Source organism: Erpetoichthys calabaricus, chromosome 4 (assembly GCF_900747795.2).
Source record: "Erpetoichthys calabaricus chromosome 4, fErpCal1.3, whole genome shotgun sequence".
NCBI classification, from domain to species: Eukaryota; Metazoa; Chordata; class Cladistia; order Polypteriformes; family Polypteridae; genus Erpetoichthys; species Erpetoichthys calabaricus.
The window spans coordinates 263,393,435-263,412,229 of record NC_041397.2 but is presented as its reverse complement, the minus strand read 5'-3'; the positions used below and the strand labels follow the sequence as shown (position 1 = coordinate 263,412,229).

The window sequence follows — 18,795 nt, the reverse complement described above, 5'->3', positions numbered from 1 at the left end:
CTTCGTTACCTAAAAGTACCCAGAACATGCTTGTCATATAAATATATATTTTAAAATGAGGATACCATAAGAGCTAGAGTTTGAGAAAAGTATCAACAGTTTTTTTTTTCGTCTTTGGGGTTTTTAATAAAAATGAGAATAATCTATGCAGCATGTCAAAGTTTGTGATACAGTTTATTGGTACCTGCATAAAAAAGCATTCTAACAGATGTCATATCACAAATAGTCTAAGGGTTGGAATGTAATATCTCTTAAAAGCATGTGTCTGTGTTTTAGTCACATTTAGTGAGTAAATACTGGTGCTAGATTGGTCTACGTGCATGTGCATGGTGCATGTGAGTTTTTCGAGGTTGTAAGTTCTCTAAGGTAAGCTCTCATTTGATTGTACTGTTGTCATCTGTAAATGTTTGTGTGACTCACTCACTTTATTATAATAGTAATTTTAATGAAGTTTCGTTTCTGTACATATGACTGTGTAGGCGAATGTTTGGAATGTGGTTTCATTATCATTCAAAGTGTGGATTATCGTAAGGCAGTCTGGTTGTATTACTTGTGACTATTCTACTGTAAAGTCACTAGTCTAGTATTTGTATATTCTTCTTTAGTTGGTAACAGAAACCTCAATAAAAATATATTTTGCTGTCTAAAGGGAGAAAAGACCAAGTACACTAACAAATTAGAGCAGTATAAAAAGATTATAAAAAAAAAGACTAGACCATTCAACCGAAAAAATTTCAAGAACTCTATCCACTTAATTTCCCTAAAATAACATCAAGCTGAGATTTGAAGGTCCCTAAAGTCCTGCTCTCTATCACACTGTTCGGTAACTTATTCCTTGTGTCTGAGGTTCTTTATAATATTTATGTGAAATGTACTCTTAACAAGTTTCCAATTTGCCCCAGTGTTTTTTATGAACTCATTTTAAAGTAAGAGCCTTTGTACTTATTCCTTTTATATTTTTAAACACTTCAGTCATGTCACCTCTTAATCTCTGTTTGCTTAAACTTGAAAAGGTGCAACTCATTTAATCTTTCCTCATAACTCCTACCCTACACTCCTGATATCAGCAAAGTCACAGAAACTGTTTTGAGGAATGCTGCTCTTTTTTTTTTTTGCTTTGAGCATGTTGTGGGTTTTATGTACAAAAATTGTGTTGTTGTCCACTGAGGAAAACAATAAGTTGAAGTGAGTGTAAAAATTGCATCTTATATTAATTTGGTTCGTATTTATTTTCCTTCTTTCTTCTACATTGCTCACTGAACACTCCTAAGGTTTTGTCATGGAGGTAGGAAGGACTGGACTCAAGTGTAAATATCTCATATGTATTACTGAAAAAAGGTAGTGCGATGGATACATTTTTTTGCCATTTAGTTATCTGTCTGATTAGATTTGTTGATATATTTTGTCAACTTTACATACTTAATGTGAACAAGTTTCAATAATCAAACATTTTGCCATAATTGGTTAGTGTGTATTCTCATGGTGTTCTTCCTCATGACCAGAACTACTCTTTTCAATCTGTGTATTTTGGAACAAATAAAAAGTAGGATATGGTCCCGAGCTCCCTGGTACTTCTATATTATTGTAGTTAAGTTTGCTCTTTTATCCAGCAGGGGGCACATTTACTCCAGGAATGTGTTCTTTTAGAATTACTTTAATAACCACAGTGGAGAAACAATATTAAAACAAGAGAAATCTATATATAGAAAAAAAGCCAAATACCACTGACTCACTCATCACAAAATCTCCTGAACCATGAGGACTTGGGACTTGAAATTTGGAATGTACAGTAGGTTACTCTTGGCCCATATGTGCTGACTAAAAAACGGTTTTAAAAATTTCGTGGTCCAAGTTTCTTATAGTTTTTAGACCCGTTTGTATGTCTGTCTGCTTTTCACAAGAGAACTACTTAACGGATTTAGATCTTTTTTTTTCTATAATTTGCTTGAACACTCAGCTTGATTTTGCGACTTCTCTCATTGCACTAAGAATCATAGTTCACTTGCAGGAGCGATATATTTGCGCTATTCCGAGACAGAGGCTGTGGTCCGAGAGGACGGGGAAGAGTGACGTCAGGAGTAGAAAGCTGGGTGGGGTCCTACACACTGTCCTGTTTCACTAATACGCAGGCGAACCCGAGGGGGATGGCTAGTATCATCCATTCATCCATCCATCCATTTTCCAACCTGCTGAATCCAAACATAGGGTCACGGGGGTCTGCTGGAGCCAATCCCAGCCAGCACAGGGCAGGAACCAGTCCCGGGCAGGACGCAGGACACACACACACACACACACGCACACACACACAAGTCTTTGGACTGTGGGAGGAAACCGGAGCACCCGGAGGAAACCCATGCAGACACAGGGAGAACGTGCAAACTCCATGCAGGGAGGACCCGGAAAGTGAACCTGGGTCTCCTCACTGCGAGGCAGCAGCGCTACCACTGCGCCATCGCTAGAATCATATAAAAGAAATAAAAGACTTATTTTTAACCATGGTTTTTAACTTAAGACTGTGAAACAGTACAATTGTCTTACAATTCTTCTTTGGGGCCTTCAACAATTCTATGTCTATCTTCAGAGGTGTCAGGTGTATCATTGTGGGCACGGTTTAGAGAGGATGTCCTCAGTCTGTCCTTTTCTGCAGGCTGTGACTGTCTTTATACCCTTATGACAGTTCTTGTTTCCAAAGGTAGGCATACATTCTAACTACTGACCATCACAAAATATGGAATACGTTCTCTGGTATCACAATAAAACCTTTTTTGCTGGCCATCTGTAGTCCATTACCAAATACATTTTCAGGTTAACTTCTGGTGCGTAAAGCCCTTTAATATAGAGAATTTAAGCCTTTTTTTTTACAATGCTCACATTGTTTGAACTACCTGGAAAAAATGTTCTACTTGTTCTTTCAGTTAGCAAGTCTTATTTATTTATTGGAGCACAGTATATTACTAAAATGTCTGTATGTACAGTATAACTAAACATAATTGTAAAAAGAACAAGGCTTACAGATCGTAGTATCATTTTAATCATTAGCTATTTTGCAAATCTGGCTACAGTACTTAAAGCAAAAATATGAAATGTTTTAAAATTGCTGCGTGAAGCTGATGAATCTGCATGAATATCACAGCAGAGTAGGCCACTAAAGTTTCACAGTTTAAACTGAGACCAAATGTGTTAAATGTATTTCTTAGCTCCACTAGCAGCCAACCACAAAACCATCTCCAGACTTAGCGTTGCTCAAAATATGTAAAGGTATGAAATTTGGACAAAGAACAAGGTTTAAAAGAAAAATGGTTATTTGAATTATTCATCAACACCAATGAGAAATGTCTTAGAGCCTTTGACTGCTTGGAATTGTACTGATTATATTTTGGATTTCAAAAACCTAAAGAATTTCTTTCTTTTATTTCAAAGCAGGTGGACTGGTCTATGGTTTGAAGAATGGCATGGTGATTATGTCTCCAGATTTCCCTGGTAACATGGATGAAATTACATGGAAGTTTAAAGAAGATAAAGTAGCAGAATTAAATGGAGACAATATTGAATATTATGGAATCTTTAAAAGTAAAGTAATACTTTATAAAAATAATGGATCACTTGAACTCAAAAATCTTCAAGCACAGGATAGTGGTACATATGAAGTGGAAATTGTCCAAAATGGACGCATTAATAACGATATGTTCAACCTCAGAGTCATTGGTAAGTGTAATGTTTTATAAAATAAACTGTCATTCAATGAAATTGAGGCTTGTCATGAAATTAAGGTTTGTCTAAATTTAAGTATCCTATATGTTGTAAAAAATGTAGTCATAATTTTTTCTAATAATCTTTCAGTTTTTTTTTTTTTGAGTATGCATCTCATGTTAAAGACTGGAAAACAAAATAAGAATGTCATGAGCCATTTTCAACAAGTCTCTCCGGCTGTAAAATAGCCTTTTTAGTGCTGAAGTTCAAACATAAAGTTTCTCCAATAGAACTAAAATTGTATGAGGGACTGTTTCCAGTGTATTTGCTTTAACAGGTTTCATAGGACTTATAAGAAATAATGCATTGAACTATATGAAGAAAGTCAACAGTTGTGTTAAGCACATTACAAGTTTGGCATGCCCCAGATCAATGACAAGTAGACCCAATGATATCCAACTGCAGAGCGGCACTATACATTACTGCAGGTCTGCCACAGCAACATGCGTCAGTACAGCAGTTTCACACCGGAGGTTAAGGGTAGGGATCGTGTGGGTTAGTATGTACTATAAATGATTAAGATAAAGGGTAACATTAAAGTTAGGGATTAGTGTCATTAGCATGCGCTATAGACGTGTGGTGATGTCACTTTCACTGTGAAGCAGCTGGTGTAGAATTGTGGTGCAATTGGATGCTTCTCACTAGACCAGACATTGTTAGTACTTGTATTGTATATTTATCCATTAGTGGACCGCAGAAATTCCCATTATTTAATTATTTTTTGCTGTTTAATGGAAAGGAAATGCAGATCAAGTAGTTTAGAAAATTAGAACATTAGAAATTTTTTTACAAGAACTGGCCATTCAGCCCATCAATGCTCACCAATTCTGTCCACCTAATTTCTCCAAAATAACATCAAGCTGAGTTTTGATAGTCCATAAAGCCCTATACTCCATTTATTTATTGGTTTAACTGTGAAGAAAAACTTTCTAATGTTCGTGCTAAATTTACCCATAACAAGTTTCTGACTGTGTCCCCATGTTCTTATTGAATTAATTTTAAAGTAACAGCCTGGATTCACTGATTGAATTTCATAGTTTAGAAAATGTCAGTCATGTCACCTCTTAATCTCCATTTGTTTACGCTGAAAAGGTTCAACTCCTATATATAGATAGATTGTACTTTATTACATAGTTATGGGTACATTTGGAATAAATCAGAATTCTGTTTTTTTTTTGGAACAGTCATCATTGTCTATGACTCTATTTGCCCATCCCCTGGTCGTTCAGTCTGAAACTGTGCAACAGTACAATTGCACAGGGCACCACACTGTTCCAGTAGCAGCCCACATTTTTCCAAGAGGGTCTCCCATTGAAGTACTGGCCAGGTCTGAACATGCTTAGCTTCAGGTGGATGACTTCCTCTGAAGTGTATGTGGTATGGCCGCTAAGCCATTTGACTTGACCTGAGAATACTGTATATGGAGACATCTGGGCTTTGTTTAGACATATGGTGTGGAAGTAAACACTTTGGTGATTCTTTTTGGCTCTACTGACCCTGCAGTGTTTTAGTTATACCCTTGCATGTGTGTGCATGTTCAGTGATTGTTATTGAAGGCTAGAGACCCTTATCCCCTGAATTAACACAGGGGATTTTTATTTATTTGTACTTCCAGTAGCATTTTCTAGTGAAGGCTATGCAGTGCAAGCCAGTGAAGAGGTACAAAAAGTTCAAAAAGTTTTTCTCACTTAAAAATAGCTAAAATAATTTGAAAAAAATAGAAAGAAAGTGGAACAAAAGTTTCCGAGGACGGCTTAGAGTGTTGCTTCCTCTTTATGGGAAAAAGACAGACTTTGTACACCACTTTTAGTGTGAAAAGAACAGGTATGTAGAAAGCATATTTTTCAGTTGTGTGCTGGTCTCACTCTCTCCAGCCAGCAACCTTGCCAGGCAATAGAAGAGTCCTGTGTACAGCTGGCACAGTGTGTGTAGTCCTCATGTATTTCTCATGTTATTGTGGCTTCTGCTTTATTCACCTCAAAGCCATTTGATTATTAGCTTCAGGTTATGCTGTTTTAATTTCAGTGATTCATAACAAATTGATTTTTCTGGGCAGCAAGTGGTTGGAAAAACCATAGTTTACTTAGTGTTTAAATCTATTTTACTATTTTACTCTCAATTTAGTTATTTCTATATTGTCACAATGATTTGAGACCAATTAAGACAAACCAGGAACCAGCATCCCATTGTTTTTCTATGTGTGAACTTGAACATCTTGCTAGTCATCATTGATAGTAGGTCAGATATTATCAGTTAGGTAAATTAATTTTAACATTAGAGAAGGTCTATGCATATAAAGAAAAGTCTGGTATGGCTTCACGAGAATTTGTGTGCCAAAGTGCCACTGCATAGGCATTATTTACTTTTGAGAAATGACATGGTGACAGAAAGATACATTGGTGCCTTACAGGTTCAAAAGGTGATGGTAACTTTGTTAGTTCTTCATTAGCGTTTGGGTTTTTCTCAGTGTGTTTTTGTCTTCTTGCCACATTCAGGAAAGGCTGAGAAGTGACTCCTATTAAGCTCCGAGTGAGTAGCTGTGGGTGTGAGTGTGTCCATGACTGTACTCTGTGTTAGATGGGCTCCCATTCAGGGTTGCTTCCTTCCAGTACAGTGCTTCTGAGATAGTCTTCAGTGTCATCAAGCAAGATATGATCAACATGGATTGATTGATGCTATTTTTAAAGTTTTATTTTTATTGACTCAATCACCTGTCATATTTGGACTTTTCAAAAAATATTTAAGTTTGTATTTTGGGGTTGATCCTGAAACAATGTTTTCATCTTGCCTGTAACGTATGGAAGATATTAAACAATACACTTATATTTTTGGATGTTATGACAAATTGAAGAGTGGTAAATCTGTATAAAGTACCAGTCAGCCCACCTTTAAAGTATGGTACAGTATAGGAAGGTTTCAGATGGTTTCAGATAGTTCAGCAACAAATTCAGCTAAACAGGTGAAGTGTGTCTGATGCAAGCTAAGTTTAACTTCTGCTTAAGACATAGACAATAAGCTAACTCTTCATACTGAAGCCAGAGGAGAGATCAAGAAATTACCCATTCCTGTAATAGAAGCCTGGCATTTGAGTAATTGACTAAACTTTTGTTTGTTCTTTGAGCACTGTTAAAGACATATGCCAAAGTTTTTCTATTATGAAATGATTTTATCTTTGATTTTCACAGATCCTGTTCCTAAACCAGTGATAGAATGCAATGTTACTAATGAGCATGTCATGCTGACATGTAAAACTGAAATCAATTCACTTACCCGTCTACAGTGGAATGGTACTGACATAAAAAATCAGGAAAACACAGCAAATCCCCTGGTGCTGGAGAAGCGAGATGATAATGCAGAGTTCACGTGTACTGCTAGTAATCCAGTGAGTGAGATGAAGAGTGACATCTTTCTTATAAAAGATTGTAATGGTAAAAACGTTTTTATTTTTATTACCATGTTTAATTCTTTTTAAAGTAGCAGTAATGGGTTGTCATACATACAAAAGTATATACTTTTAATCACTTAAAGCACTCAATTCATAGGTGGCGCTAGTCTTAGGAGAATAGTGGAAACCCAGATATACAGTATTTAGCATGAACCCACAAACCCCACAATGAAGTTGCCAAAGTTGGAAGTGTTCAAAATACTTAATGAGGCAGAAGTTGCACCAGTCACCCCCATTAATAAGACACGCCTTAATTATTGCTGGTCTGGAAATTCAGTTGATTGTATTATAAATGCACTTCTGTATCTGGACGGTCCAACTTGTGCTGAGTCTGTATGGTGGCCTAACCTGGGCAATAAAGACTAAACAACATTCCAAGCAACTCTATGAACAGGTGATGGGAAAAAAAGTCAGTGTATAAATACAAGAAAATATCCAAGTAGTCGAAAAATCCTTTTGAGTCCAATTAAATTAATCATTAAGAAATGGAAAGAGTATGACACATCTGTAAATCTGCCTAGTGCAGAACTGCTGCTAACACTGTGTGATCAAGTAAGAAGAAAACTAGTGTGGGTGTTGCCAAGCATTTCACCAGTCACAGCTTGCATGACAGTACATTTCAGGTTACAAAGACATCTGTCTCTTCCTTCATTTTAGAAACCATGCTTGGTGTTTCAGTTCATATCCATTTTCATCATAAAATTTCAAGAAGAGACAACTGGGAAGAGTTGGGAAACATATTTGTACAAATTAGGGCTGGTACAAGAAATGAGCAAAAACAAGTTCAAAAGAGAGGTAAACTTAGCAGAACATAAAAACAAGCATAACACAAAAAATCAAGACACATAAGAAATACAGGATGATTCAAAAAGATTCATCTGATTTCAAAATGATTTATTTCACTTGTAAATCATTATAGAACAATGCAGTAAATTGTAAATGGTTTAGGTGAGCATAAAGTTTATTAAGTAATTTTACAAGTGCTCAATACGACCTCCTCCAGCTGTACGGAGAACATCAACGTGATAGTTAAATTCATCTCATACTTGATTAAGCATGTCGGGTGTCACTGTACTCACAGCTCTTTCAATGTGATTTTGGAGATTATCCAGTGTTGTTGGAAGTGGTGGCACATAAACAGAATACTTAACGATCCCCCCCCAAAAAAAGTCACACAGTGTGAGATCTGGTGATATTTGGGGCCAGAAGTGGAGTGCCAAATCGTGGGCTCCTTTACAGCCAATCCAGCGATAAGGGAGCTCATTGTTGAGACACGCTCAAACTTTCTGGTGCCAATGAAGTGGCGCTCCATCATCCAGTGACGGTCAGAAACTCTGTAACCCTAGTACTAGAGTGTTGTACCGTGTTAGCCATTATGAATGTAGAGAAAAGTGAAGCAAAATGACACCTTTTATTGGCTAACTACAAAGATTACAATATGCAAGCTTTCGAAGGCAACTCAGGCCCCTTGATTACATCTTGCCTGAAGAAGGGGCCTGAGTTGCCTCGAAAGCTTGCATATTGTAATCTTTGTAGTTAGCCAATAAAAGGTGTCATTTTGCTTCACTTTTCTCTACAGGAGCTTCTATACTGTATACTGTTAAAGAAAACAGTGTCAAGACTTTGAGGGAGATGGATTTGTGCCAGCATTCCCCCATCTAGCAGACAGGTGTACAGTATTTGTTTTATTTATTTTTATACAGGCCTTTGCAATTTCTTTATTGTTTTTATTGCCAAAATGCATGCTGAGTAAATATAAAGCTTGCAGTCTATGTTGTTCATTTGTACCAGGAAGACAACTGGTTTTAACCTAAAAAATTTGATGTAATCATTTTTGTATTTAAATTCATAAATTATGTTTGTCCTCTCTTTCAGGTGAAAGCAATCTACTGAATGTTGCCTTGTTAGCAGTAGTAGTAGTAGTATTGATTTTACTGCTACTGTCAATAATAGCTATTGGACTATATTTTTATTTAAAAAATAAAGGTAGGTGAAATTTTATTTTTAAGTTGTTTTGATGCACCTATAAGTATTTAAATTTACCTTACTGCAGGCTTATTTACTTGGATAATACCAATCAAAACAATGTTAAGAAAAGCCATTAATTATATAAAAAGTATTGCTTTATATTAAGGAAAACATATTTTTCGTAATGAGTGTAAGCTGAAAGAAATCTGTAAAGAAATTATAAGTGCTAAAAACAGTAATTATATAAATCACCTAAATATATTATATAAATATGTGTAGGACCTTGGGTTGGCTGAGCAGGTGACTTACTAACCAACAGTAGTAGCCATCTAACTAAAATCCTAGCTTTCACATTGGCCTAACTCAAGTAGTCATCACACTCAGTCCTGGGTATTGTGACCAGTTTTTCAAAATCCCAAACTTGTGTATCGTGAATGTGTGTATTAACACATGCTCATGTATGATGCCCATTTGCATTTGTTTAATGTCTGCTTCATCTCATCTTCATCAGAGTGGGATCAGGGCAGGGGAAAAACATTGTCACAAAGAAACATATATGCTTCTACATCAAATTACTACACATTTTTGAAATTAAATTGTATATTTTAAAGACACAATTGCTTTTGGAGAAACAAACTGCATAAACATACTCTCTTAAAGCACCCAATGCACACTTCATACTTGCCTCTGCTTTTGCTTAACCTCACATGAACCCACTTTCAGGCTCCAGTTTTAAAACAGCAATTGCAAGGCCAAGTTAATGCACCCTGTCTATAAAATTAATATCCAACACAGTTCTAGAGTCACTTTATGGGTGAGCGAGTTTTATAAAAACAACATATTTGGTGATTCCTTAATTCCACTAAATACTTCAGCATAGTGTCTATTTGAAAGTACACAGCCATAATTGCTATTAAGGCTACATATCCATCAGCACATTCTCTGTCTCTGTACACTTTTTTTAAATGTGTGGCTCTTGACAATTTCATTTTGAATGCCTGTTGTATGGTATGAAGTTCCCACTGGAGGGCCACAGTGTCTGCAGAGTTTCATTCTAATAATGGAACATACTTTATTTTGCCTTCATTTGAATTGACTTGTTTTTAAGATTTAGTACCCTGAATTGTTTATTTTTTTCTCTTAACAAGCAGACAAAAAGCAATAATATACAAAGTGTGTCAATAGGTGATTTTGCTACTTTGATCCCATTTGCACCTAGGTCCATTCTATAATATATGTTTCAATAAAATATTTGATAAGAAAAAAGTGAGGGTCTAAAAATTATGATCTACTTCTTCTTATTATTCCTCTTCATATTTTCCCACTTCTTTGTAAGGTTGATGAGCCTGATCAACTTTCTGCACCTCCTCACCAATCAAGTCCTTTTTCTACAGATCTTCTTTTACTTTATCCATCCACTTCCGCTTTGCCCTCCCTCACTTTCTATTCCCATGTACTGCCATTCTCATCACTCTTTTGCCCACATATTCATTGTCTCTCCTTATCATATATCCATACAACCTACTTTTGTGTACTTTCTTAGAGATCTCTTCCACTTTTGTTGCATCTCTGATTGTCAACATTCTCATTTCTGCCACATCAAACTTCTGTGCTCCCTTTACTGCCCAGGTCTCAGCTCCATATATCATTGCTGGTCTCACCACTATCTTAAAAAATGTACCTTTAACCTTCACCTTAATTCTTTGATTGCACAATACTCTTGATACCTTCTTCCAATTGTTCGATCCACACTGACCTCTATGGTTTATCTCTGCATCTAATTTTCCGTCTTTGGCTACTACTGATCCTAGATATTTAAATGTATCTACTGTTTTCAGTATCTCTCTCTGCAGGATAACTTCTTAATTCTGATCATCATTAAACCTCAGATATTCTGTCTTCTTCCTATTTATCTTCACTCTGTCTTCCAAAGCCCTTCCCCTCTATTCCAGCTTCATCTCCACTTCCTCTTTTTTTGTTCTACACCACAAAATAAAGCATGCACCGGGGTGATTGGTCTTTTATCCCATGAATCAATGTATCCATAACCAGATCAAACAGATAAGGACCTAAAGAAGATCCCTGGTGCACACCTACTCTAACTGGGGTCTTGTCTGTTACCCCAACACAGCTTTTGACCCAAGTCCTCACTCTCTCATACATACCCTGGACAATCCTCACACACTTCTCTGGTACTTCTTATTCTCACATGCACTTCCAGACCTCTTGACGTGGCACTCTATCATAAGCCTTCTACAAATCAATAAATACCAGGGGCCTCATGTATAAATGGTGCGCACGCACAGAAATGTTGCGTACGAACGTTTCCACGCTCAAATCGCGATGTATAAAACCTAAACTTGGCGTAAAGCAACGCACATTTCCACGGTACCTTATACCTTGGTGTACGCAATTTCTCCACTCGGTTTTGCAGACTGGTGGCACCCAGCGTCAAAGCAGTGCTACTGTTCCTGTGTGGTCACCCTTTCTTTCTTAGCTCCACATTCCTGACGCGGCTTTATAAATACACTGAAACTAACTGCATATTGTTTATTAGTGTAATGCATCTGATTGTAATTAACCTGCAGCAATATAATGGTCCAGGGAATAGCCATAGTATTCCAAATACCATAACTGCTTTAGCGTTGTAACTCTCACTGCATCTTCTTCTTTCAGCTGCTCCCGTTAAGGGTTACCACAGCAGATCATCTCTTTCCATATTACTCTCACTGCACCACTCGGAGTATTTATATCACTGTATCTGAGTGGGGAATCACAGCAGCAGCTGATCGGAAAGAGAATTATCGGTATACAGCATGAAGCAGACGCTGCCTGAGCCACGGCAAAACACTTTAGAGACTTCCCAGTACGGACTTCGTGGTTTAGAAAAAGTTTCATACCAAGAACTCTAAACGCACTCAATCAGTCCATCAAGTGCTCCTTGTAGAACTGTTTACTTATAAGTACAATTACCTCACTGTAAACTTGCACTACAGTTATAATATTGCACAACCTGCGGCACTTTATAAAGCGCGTATTTACAAATGATTCATTTTTAAGATGAAATGCAGCAAAATATGTTGATTATATTATACAGATAAAACTTTAACTTCATTTAAATAATCTGTATTGTTAATACTGCGGTGGGTTGGCACCCTGCCCAGGATTGGTTCCTGCCTTATGCCCTGTGTTGGCTGGGATTGGCTCCAGCAGACCCCCGTGACCCTGTGTTCGGATTCAGCGGGTTGGAAAATGGATGGATGGATGTATTGTTAATAATTAAACATGTGAGGACATGGTGCCACAGCGCTAGTTAGTTCAGGGATTGTTCCTGCATTGCGTTGTATTCTTGCTGGTGCTGACGCGACACTGGAAAGATAGACGGATAGAATAATTAAACACATACTATGAAGATATTTCAATGTTCCTTAAAAGTTTTGAAGAATCGATGTTCTAAGCTTTCAGATGGCTTCACGTCTATTACATAGCTGATTGTGTGGCGATTAGGTATTTGGAGAAAGAAAAGTAAGGACAGGAATTGGAGGTTTGTACGTTTGAAAGAGACAGTACTGCTGTGATAAATTTTGTCATCGAAGGTCGCACATGGCACAGCAAGCCTCTTGCATGAGATATGAACAAGCACTGCGCCATCGTGTTCCCATGTTTAATAGCATGCTTTCATTCCTATCATCATGAAAAAGATATCACGTATACATCTCAGTATTTTAATTATTCAGAGAGCTGTAATATCACGAATGTAATGGATTATGTGTCCTGTCGGAGAAAGAGAAAGCCCGTTTAAGAAGCAGGTAGTGATTTACACACAGAGCACAAAGAAGATCAAATACAGAACAAAGCATTTAACGTACCACTTTAGTTACAATGGGATTTGAGAAACTACTAAATTAAACGATTTTAAGATGAAGTTTATGATGTTCTACTTTATTGGCAAAATAAACTACATGATTAAAGTGGAAATTTCGAGATTAAAGTTGACATTTCGTGCTTTTTTCCCACTGTGTGCCTATTTTTTTGTCTGTACCCTAATAAGCTTTCATATTACACTCAGACGGTGGGCTAGTGGGCTACGACTTGCCTTTTCACGGGGACTTTGATATGTGATTTCTTTTTTATTTCGGGCACTGTGCGACTTTGTGAACTTGAGCTTTCGAGTTTCTCTGACACTCTGTCACTCGATCAACTTCCTTTTGTTGATTATACCACTGTTTAAACCAACAAATAGTACGTTTTTCCTTTGCCTCCACATGGTATTTGCTGAAATTCTTATATTTTCCCCTGTGCTTTTCCCATTGTCTTTTCTCAGAAGGCTATTTATATCGATTTGCATATTCAAAGAGGCGTAATTCTGGGAGGAGTTGGCGCGGGACAGAAGGCGTGTGCACGTTCGTTACTTTTCATGCTGATCGGGATTTATGTAGTGGAAGAACGTGAAAGTTTGCGTACGTACAGATTCCTGCATCTGGATTTTTCTGTGCGTACGCACATTCCCGCTTTTGTGCTTACGCCATGTTATAGTGTGAGTTCTATGCACGGCGTTATACATGAGGCCCCAGGTGTAATCCTTTCTGTTTATCCTGATGCTTCTCTATGTGTTATCTTAATACAAAGGCTGCATCAGTTGTTCCTCTCCCTGGCATAAAACTATACTGCTCCTTACCTATGGTGGTCTCTTCCCCAAGCATTTTCCCTATAAAAATGTTCATTGTGTGTGACATTAGCTTTATCGCTCTATAGTTTACACAACCCTGAATATTACCCTTCTCCTTATAAATGAGTACAATCATACCATTCCTCTACTCTTCTAGTACTCTTTAATTATAAAATAGATCTTCTGCACTAGATCCCACAACACATCTACTCCCTCTTCTCCTAAACTCTTTCACACTTCTGCTGGTATTTCATCGGGTCCTGTTGCCTTTCCATTTTTCATTCTTTTCAGTGCCTCCTTTACTTCCTCCCTTCCTATTCTTGGCTTGGGACTCAATCCCCATATACTACCCTTGGATTTTCTTTTTTCAACAGCTTTTCAAAGTACATTTTCCATCTATTCTTTATCCTATCATGCTCATTTAAGACTACATCTTGATCATCTTTCATCGCCATTATCTGACTAAAATCCTTTCCAGCTATGTTCCTAGTCTTCACCATTCTAAAAATCATTCTCTCTCCCTCTTTTTTCATAGACATCCTCCAAAGATTGAACCTTGACTCTTTCTACTGCCTTCTATGTCTTCTTTTTTACCTTCTTCTTATCCTTTATCACATCCTACACCTCTCTGTGCCACCACCATGTATCTTTGTTGCCAGATGGGCTCCTTCCTTGAATCCTACCCAAGACCACTTCATCTGGTATTAATACAACTTTACTATTCCTCCACATTCTCAAATAACTGCACTTTCTTCCCAAACTTGTGCTTAAGCTCTTCCTCTTTTAATCTTCATCACTGCATCCTTGGTGCTGCTTCCATGGTTTTATTCTCCTGCTGATTTTGATCTCCCAGTCTATCACCACCACATATACTGCACTGTCACACTTTCCCCATTTATGACCTTACAATTCTAAATCTGTTTCAAATGAACATCTACTCTGATCCAAAAAACATTTGTTTGGCATTTTCCTTAAAAAAAAAATAACAGTTTTAAAGATGTCTGGTGTGGCAGAATAAGAGCACTATTAAACCGTAGCTTTAAGTAACATATTTCAATAACAGCAAAAATTGGCTTATATGAGATGTAACGGACAGCCAGGATTCTTACCTGGGTGGGACGCCTCCGTAACAGAAGGACCGAGGGAAAGAACTTGCACAATGATGCTTGGCTTTTTAGAAGAAACTGTTTGTAACACAAGGTTGTTGAATCCTAAACAGGGTTGCATACAACGGAGCAAAATCAAATATTTTGTATTGGGAGTTTCCTGTTATTAAAGAATGTTTTCTTTTAATATGAAAATAAAATTAGATAATTATCAGTTCAAGTTTTGAGCAGTCTCTTTTTTCAAGTAATACTTGGTACAAACTATATACAATATAATGTTTTTTATTTTTATTTGTTTTTTATTTTATTATAGTTTCTAATGATACCAAACAAGATAAAGATACGAGACATTCAGGTAAGTTATAGTATACACTTTAACTTATATATATTATTATTTTTTTAATAATTAGGAGATATATTCATCCACTTATCCATAATTTGTCTTATTTTTTTATTTGTCTTTAATGTGTATAACATAATGAAAAATATCACTAAATGCATATATTTTATTCAGTCTTTTAGATAGGTGTTACATTAAAAAATCAACAATCATAAATAATAATAATAATAAATAAACAAGATGTGTAGGTAAAAAACAACACATCTGCAAATTTAATGATATTATTATTATTAAATATATCTTGGTTTATACATTTAATTCACATCACAAATTACATTTATACTATGTCAGTAGTGTGCACCTCTTCTGAAAAGCATGTTTTATCTGCACTCTCAATTCAGCTCAGCTTTTTCAAGTCAGCAGCATCTTCCACCTTGTCCCTAAAAAGGTTTGGATTATTTATAACTAAAAGTACTTTGGCATTGCCCAATTTCATTGATGAATGAAGAATGTGCTTTAAATATTCTAATTCAGCTAATTCAGGTGTGTTTCACTCTGGCTAGAAACCTTTCTTAACTCATAGCATTCTTCCTCATTAAAAACCCTTAGTTTTTCATCACCTTTAAGAAAAGGTAGTATTATAACTTCACAACTAGCTGGAACTGCAGTACCTACTTTGGTTTTAGGCTTTTTCATTTTGTAACATCTTCAGTTTTTTTTTCCTTTCAATTTCATATTTACAGTAGACTTGTCATGACACATTTATAAAACCCTAAAGGTACTTAAAATTATTGCACCGTAACAGAGGCAACAATTGTGCGCAAAAAAATAAGGAATAGTTCTGTTAAATAAATAAATGTATTTAATTAAACATTTAAATATAAAATATTTAAAAAGTACTAAAATCATGTGTTTATCAAAGCAGGAGGAGATGGTTCTTTCAATGTCACAACATTTATTTAATAAAAATAATCATACATTTTAGATAGATAGATAGATAGATAGATAGATAGATAGATAGATAGATAGATAGATAGATAGATAGATAGATAGATAGATAGATAGATAGATAGATAGATAGATAGATAGATAGATCTTTATTGTCATTGTAATTTTTACAAAGGAATAACGAAATTGAAGGTGCAGTCGACTCAGTGTGAGGAATAAGAGTTAAAAAGACAAGAAGAGAGAAAATAATAACAAACCGAAAAGTAATAAATATACAAATTGCACTTGTTGACTTAACGTCTATATTGCACATTGGTAGATAGATAGATAGATAGATAGATAGATAGATAGATAGATAGATAGATAGATAGATAGATAGATAGATAGATAGATAGATAGATAGATAGATAGATAGATAGATAGATACTTTATTAATCCCAATGGGAAATTCACATTCTTCAGCAGCAGCATACTGATACAATAAATAATATTAAATTAAAGAATGATAATAATACAGGTGAAAAAAACAGACAATAACTATGTTTAATGTTAAATATTAACGTTTACCCCCCCTGGTGGAATTAAAGAGTCGCATAGTTTGGGGGAGGAACGATCTCCTCAATCTGTCTGTGGAGCAGGACAGTGACAGCAGTCTGTCGCTGAAGCTGCTCTTTTGTCTGGAGATGACATTATTTAGTGGATGCAGTGGATTCTCCATAATTGATAGGAGCCTGCTGAGCGCCCTTCGCTCTGCCACAGATGTTAAACTGTCCAGCTCCATGCCAACAATAGAATGATATGGAGCAGTTTTATTCTGAGTTCAGGGCCATGATTGCTTTCGGATAAAAGCTGTTTTTAAGGAGGTTTGTCCTAGCTTTCATAGCTCTGTATCTCTTGCCCGATGGCAAAAGCTGGAAGAGGCAATGACCGGGATGTGATGAGTCCTGTGAAATGTCTATTGCTTTTTTGCGGCATCGGGAGGTGTAGATTTGTTCCAGAGTAGGGAGGGTACAACCAATTGTTCTCTCCGCTATCCTGACGACCCTGTGGAGCGCTTTCTTTTCTGAGGAAGTGCAGCTGCCGTACCACACACACAGTCCGTACGTGAGCACACTCTCGATGGAACAGTGATAAAAAGCAAGGAGCAGATTTTTGGGGAGATGGTTCTTTCTGAGAATTCTCAGAAAATATAGTCTCTGCTGCGCCTTCTTCAGCAGCTCCTTGGTGTTGGCGCTCCAGGTCAGGTCATCCTCCAGCTCAATGCCCAGAAATCTGAACACCGGGACCCTCTCCACACAGGCCCCGCCAATGATGAGTGGCTGGATGTCAGTTTTGTTTTTTCTAAAGTCAATAACAAGCTCCTTCGTTTTTTTGGTGTTGAGGAGCAGGTTATTGACTGTGCACCACTCTGACAGCTGCTCCACCTCGTCCCTGTATGCCAGCTCACCCTCCTTGCCCAAGATGAGTCCGCTCACCGTCGTGTTATCCGCGAACTTTATAATCTTGTTGCTATGGTGAGTGGGGACACAGTCATATGTGTAGAGGGTGTAGAGGAGCGGGCTGAGCACACAACCCTGCGGCGTCCCAGTGTTGAGGCTGAGAGCAGTGGATGTGTGGAGACCCAGCCTGACCCTCTGGGAGCGACCAGACAGGAAGTCCAGTATCCAACTGCAGGTGAGTGATGGAAGTCCCAGATCTGCCAGTTTGGACACCAGTCGTTGTGGAAGGATGGTGTTAAACGCCAAGCTGAAGTCTACAAAGAGCAGTCTGGCGTAACTCCCCTGCTGCTCCAGGTGGGTCAGGGCAGCATGAAGGGCTGTGCCCACAGCATCCTTCGTGGATCTCTTTGCTTTGTAAGCAAATTGAAATGGGTCCAGGTCTGCTGGCAGGCAGGCGATGATATGACTCTGCACCAGTTTCTCAAAGCACTTCATGATGACAGATGTGAGTGCCACTGCGCGGAAATCATTCAGACTGTTCGTAATGGATTTTTTTGGCAGCAGAACAATGATTGAGGACTTGAGGCAGGATGGGACAGTGGCCTGGGACAGGGACTGGTTGAAAATCCTAGTGAAGATTCCGGCCAGTTGATCTGCACAGTCTTTCAGCACCTGTCCAGCCACACCGTCAGGTCCTGCAGCCTTCCTCGGGTTCACCTTCCTCATCACCCGCCACACCTCACACTCTTCCACCATGAATATATTGCTGTTGTGAACAGGCTGCTGTGATGGAGCTGCTGTTGGTGTCACCTCAAAGCGGGCAAAGAAGATGTGCAGCTCCTCTGCCAGAGAAGCGTCTCCCTCAGCGGCCGAGGAGTTGCTGGATTTGCAGCCGGTGATGTGCTGGACACCCTGCCACACCTGCCTGGTGTTGTTGCTCCTCAGATGGTCCTCTATCCTCCTTCTGTATGCTGCCTTGGCCTCTCGGATGCCTCTCTTCAGGTTCACTCTGGCTACACTGTAAAGAGCCACATCCCCAGACCTGAAAGCAGTATTCCTAGCTTTCAGCAGACTCTGGACATCCCTCGTCATCCAGGGCTTCCTGTTAGGATAAATCCTTATGCGTCTGT

The 18,795-nt window shown here is 37.7% G+C and overlaps 1 protein-coding gene across 2 annotated transcripts in view; it reads left to right on the top strand.

Moving 5' to 3' along the window:
* LOC114650837 (uncharacterized) overlaps positions 1-18,795 on the top strand; it is a 112,317-nt gene that overhangs the window by 38,686 nt on the left and 54,836 nt on the right. For both annotated transcript variants that reach the window (XM_051925679.1, XM_051925678.1), the window contains exons 2-5: positions 3,421-3,705; positions 6,936-7,178; positions 9,071-9,181; positions 15,252-15,293. In XM_051925679.1, the coding sequence (XP_051781639.1) occupies positions 3,421-3,705; positions 6,936-7,178; positions 9,071-9,181; positions 15,252-15,293 (681 nt within the window). The remainder of the gene's footprint in view (positions 1-3,420; positions 3,706-6,935; positions 7,179-9,070; positions 9,182-15,251; positions 15,294-18,795) is intronic.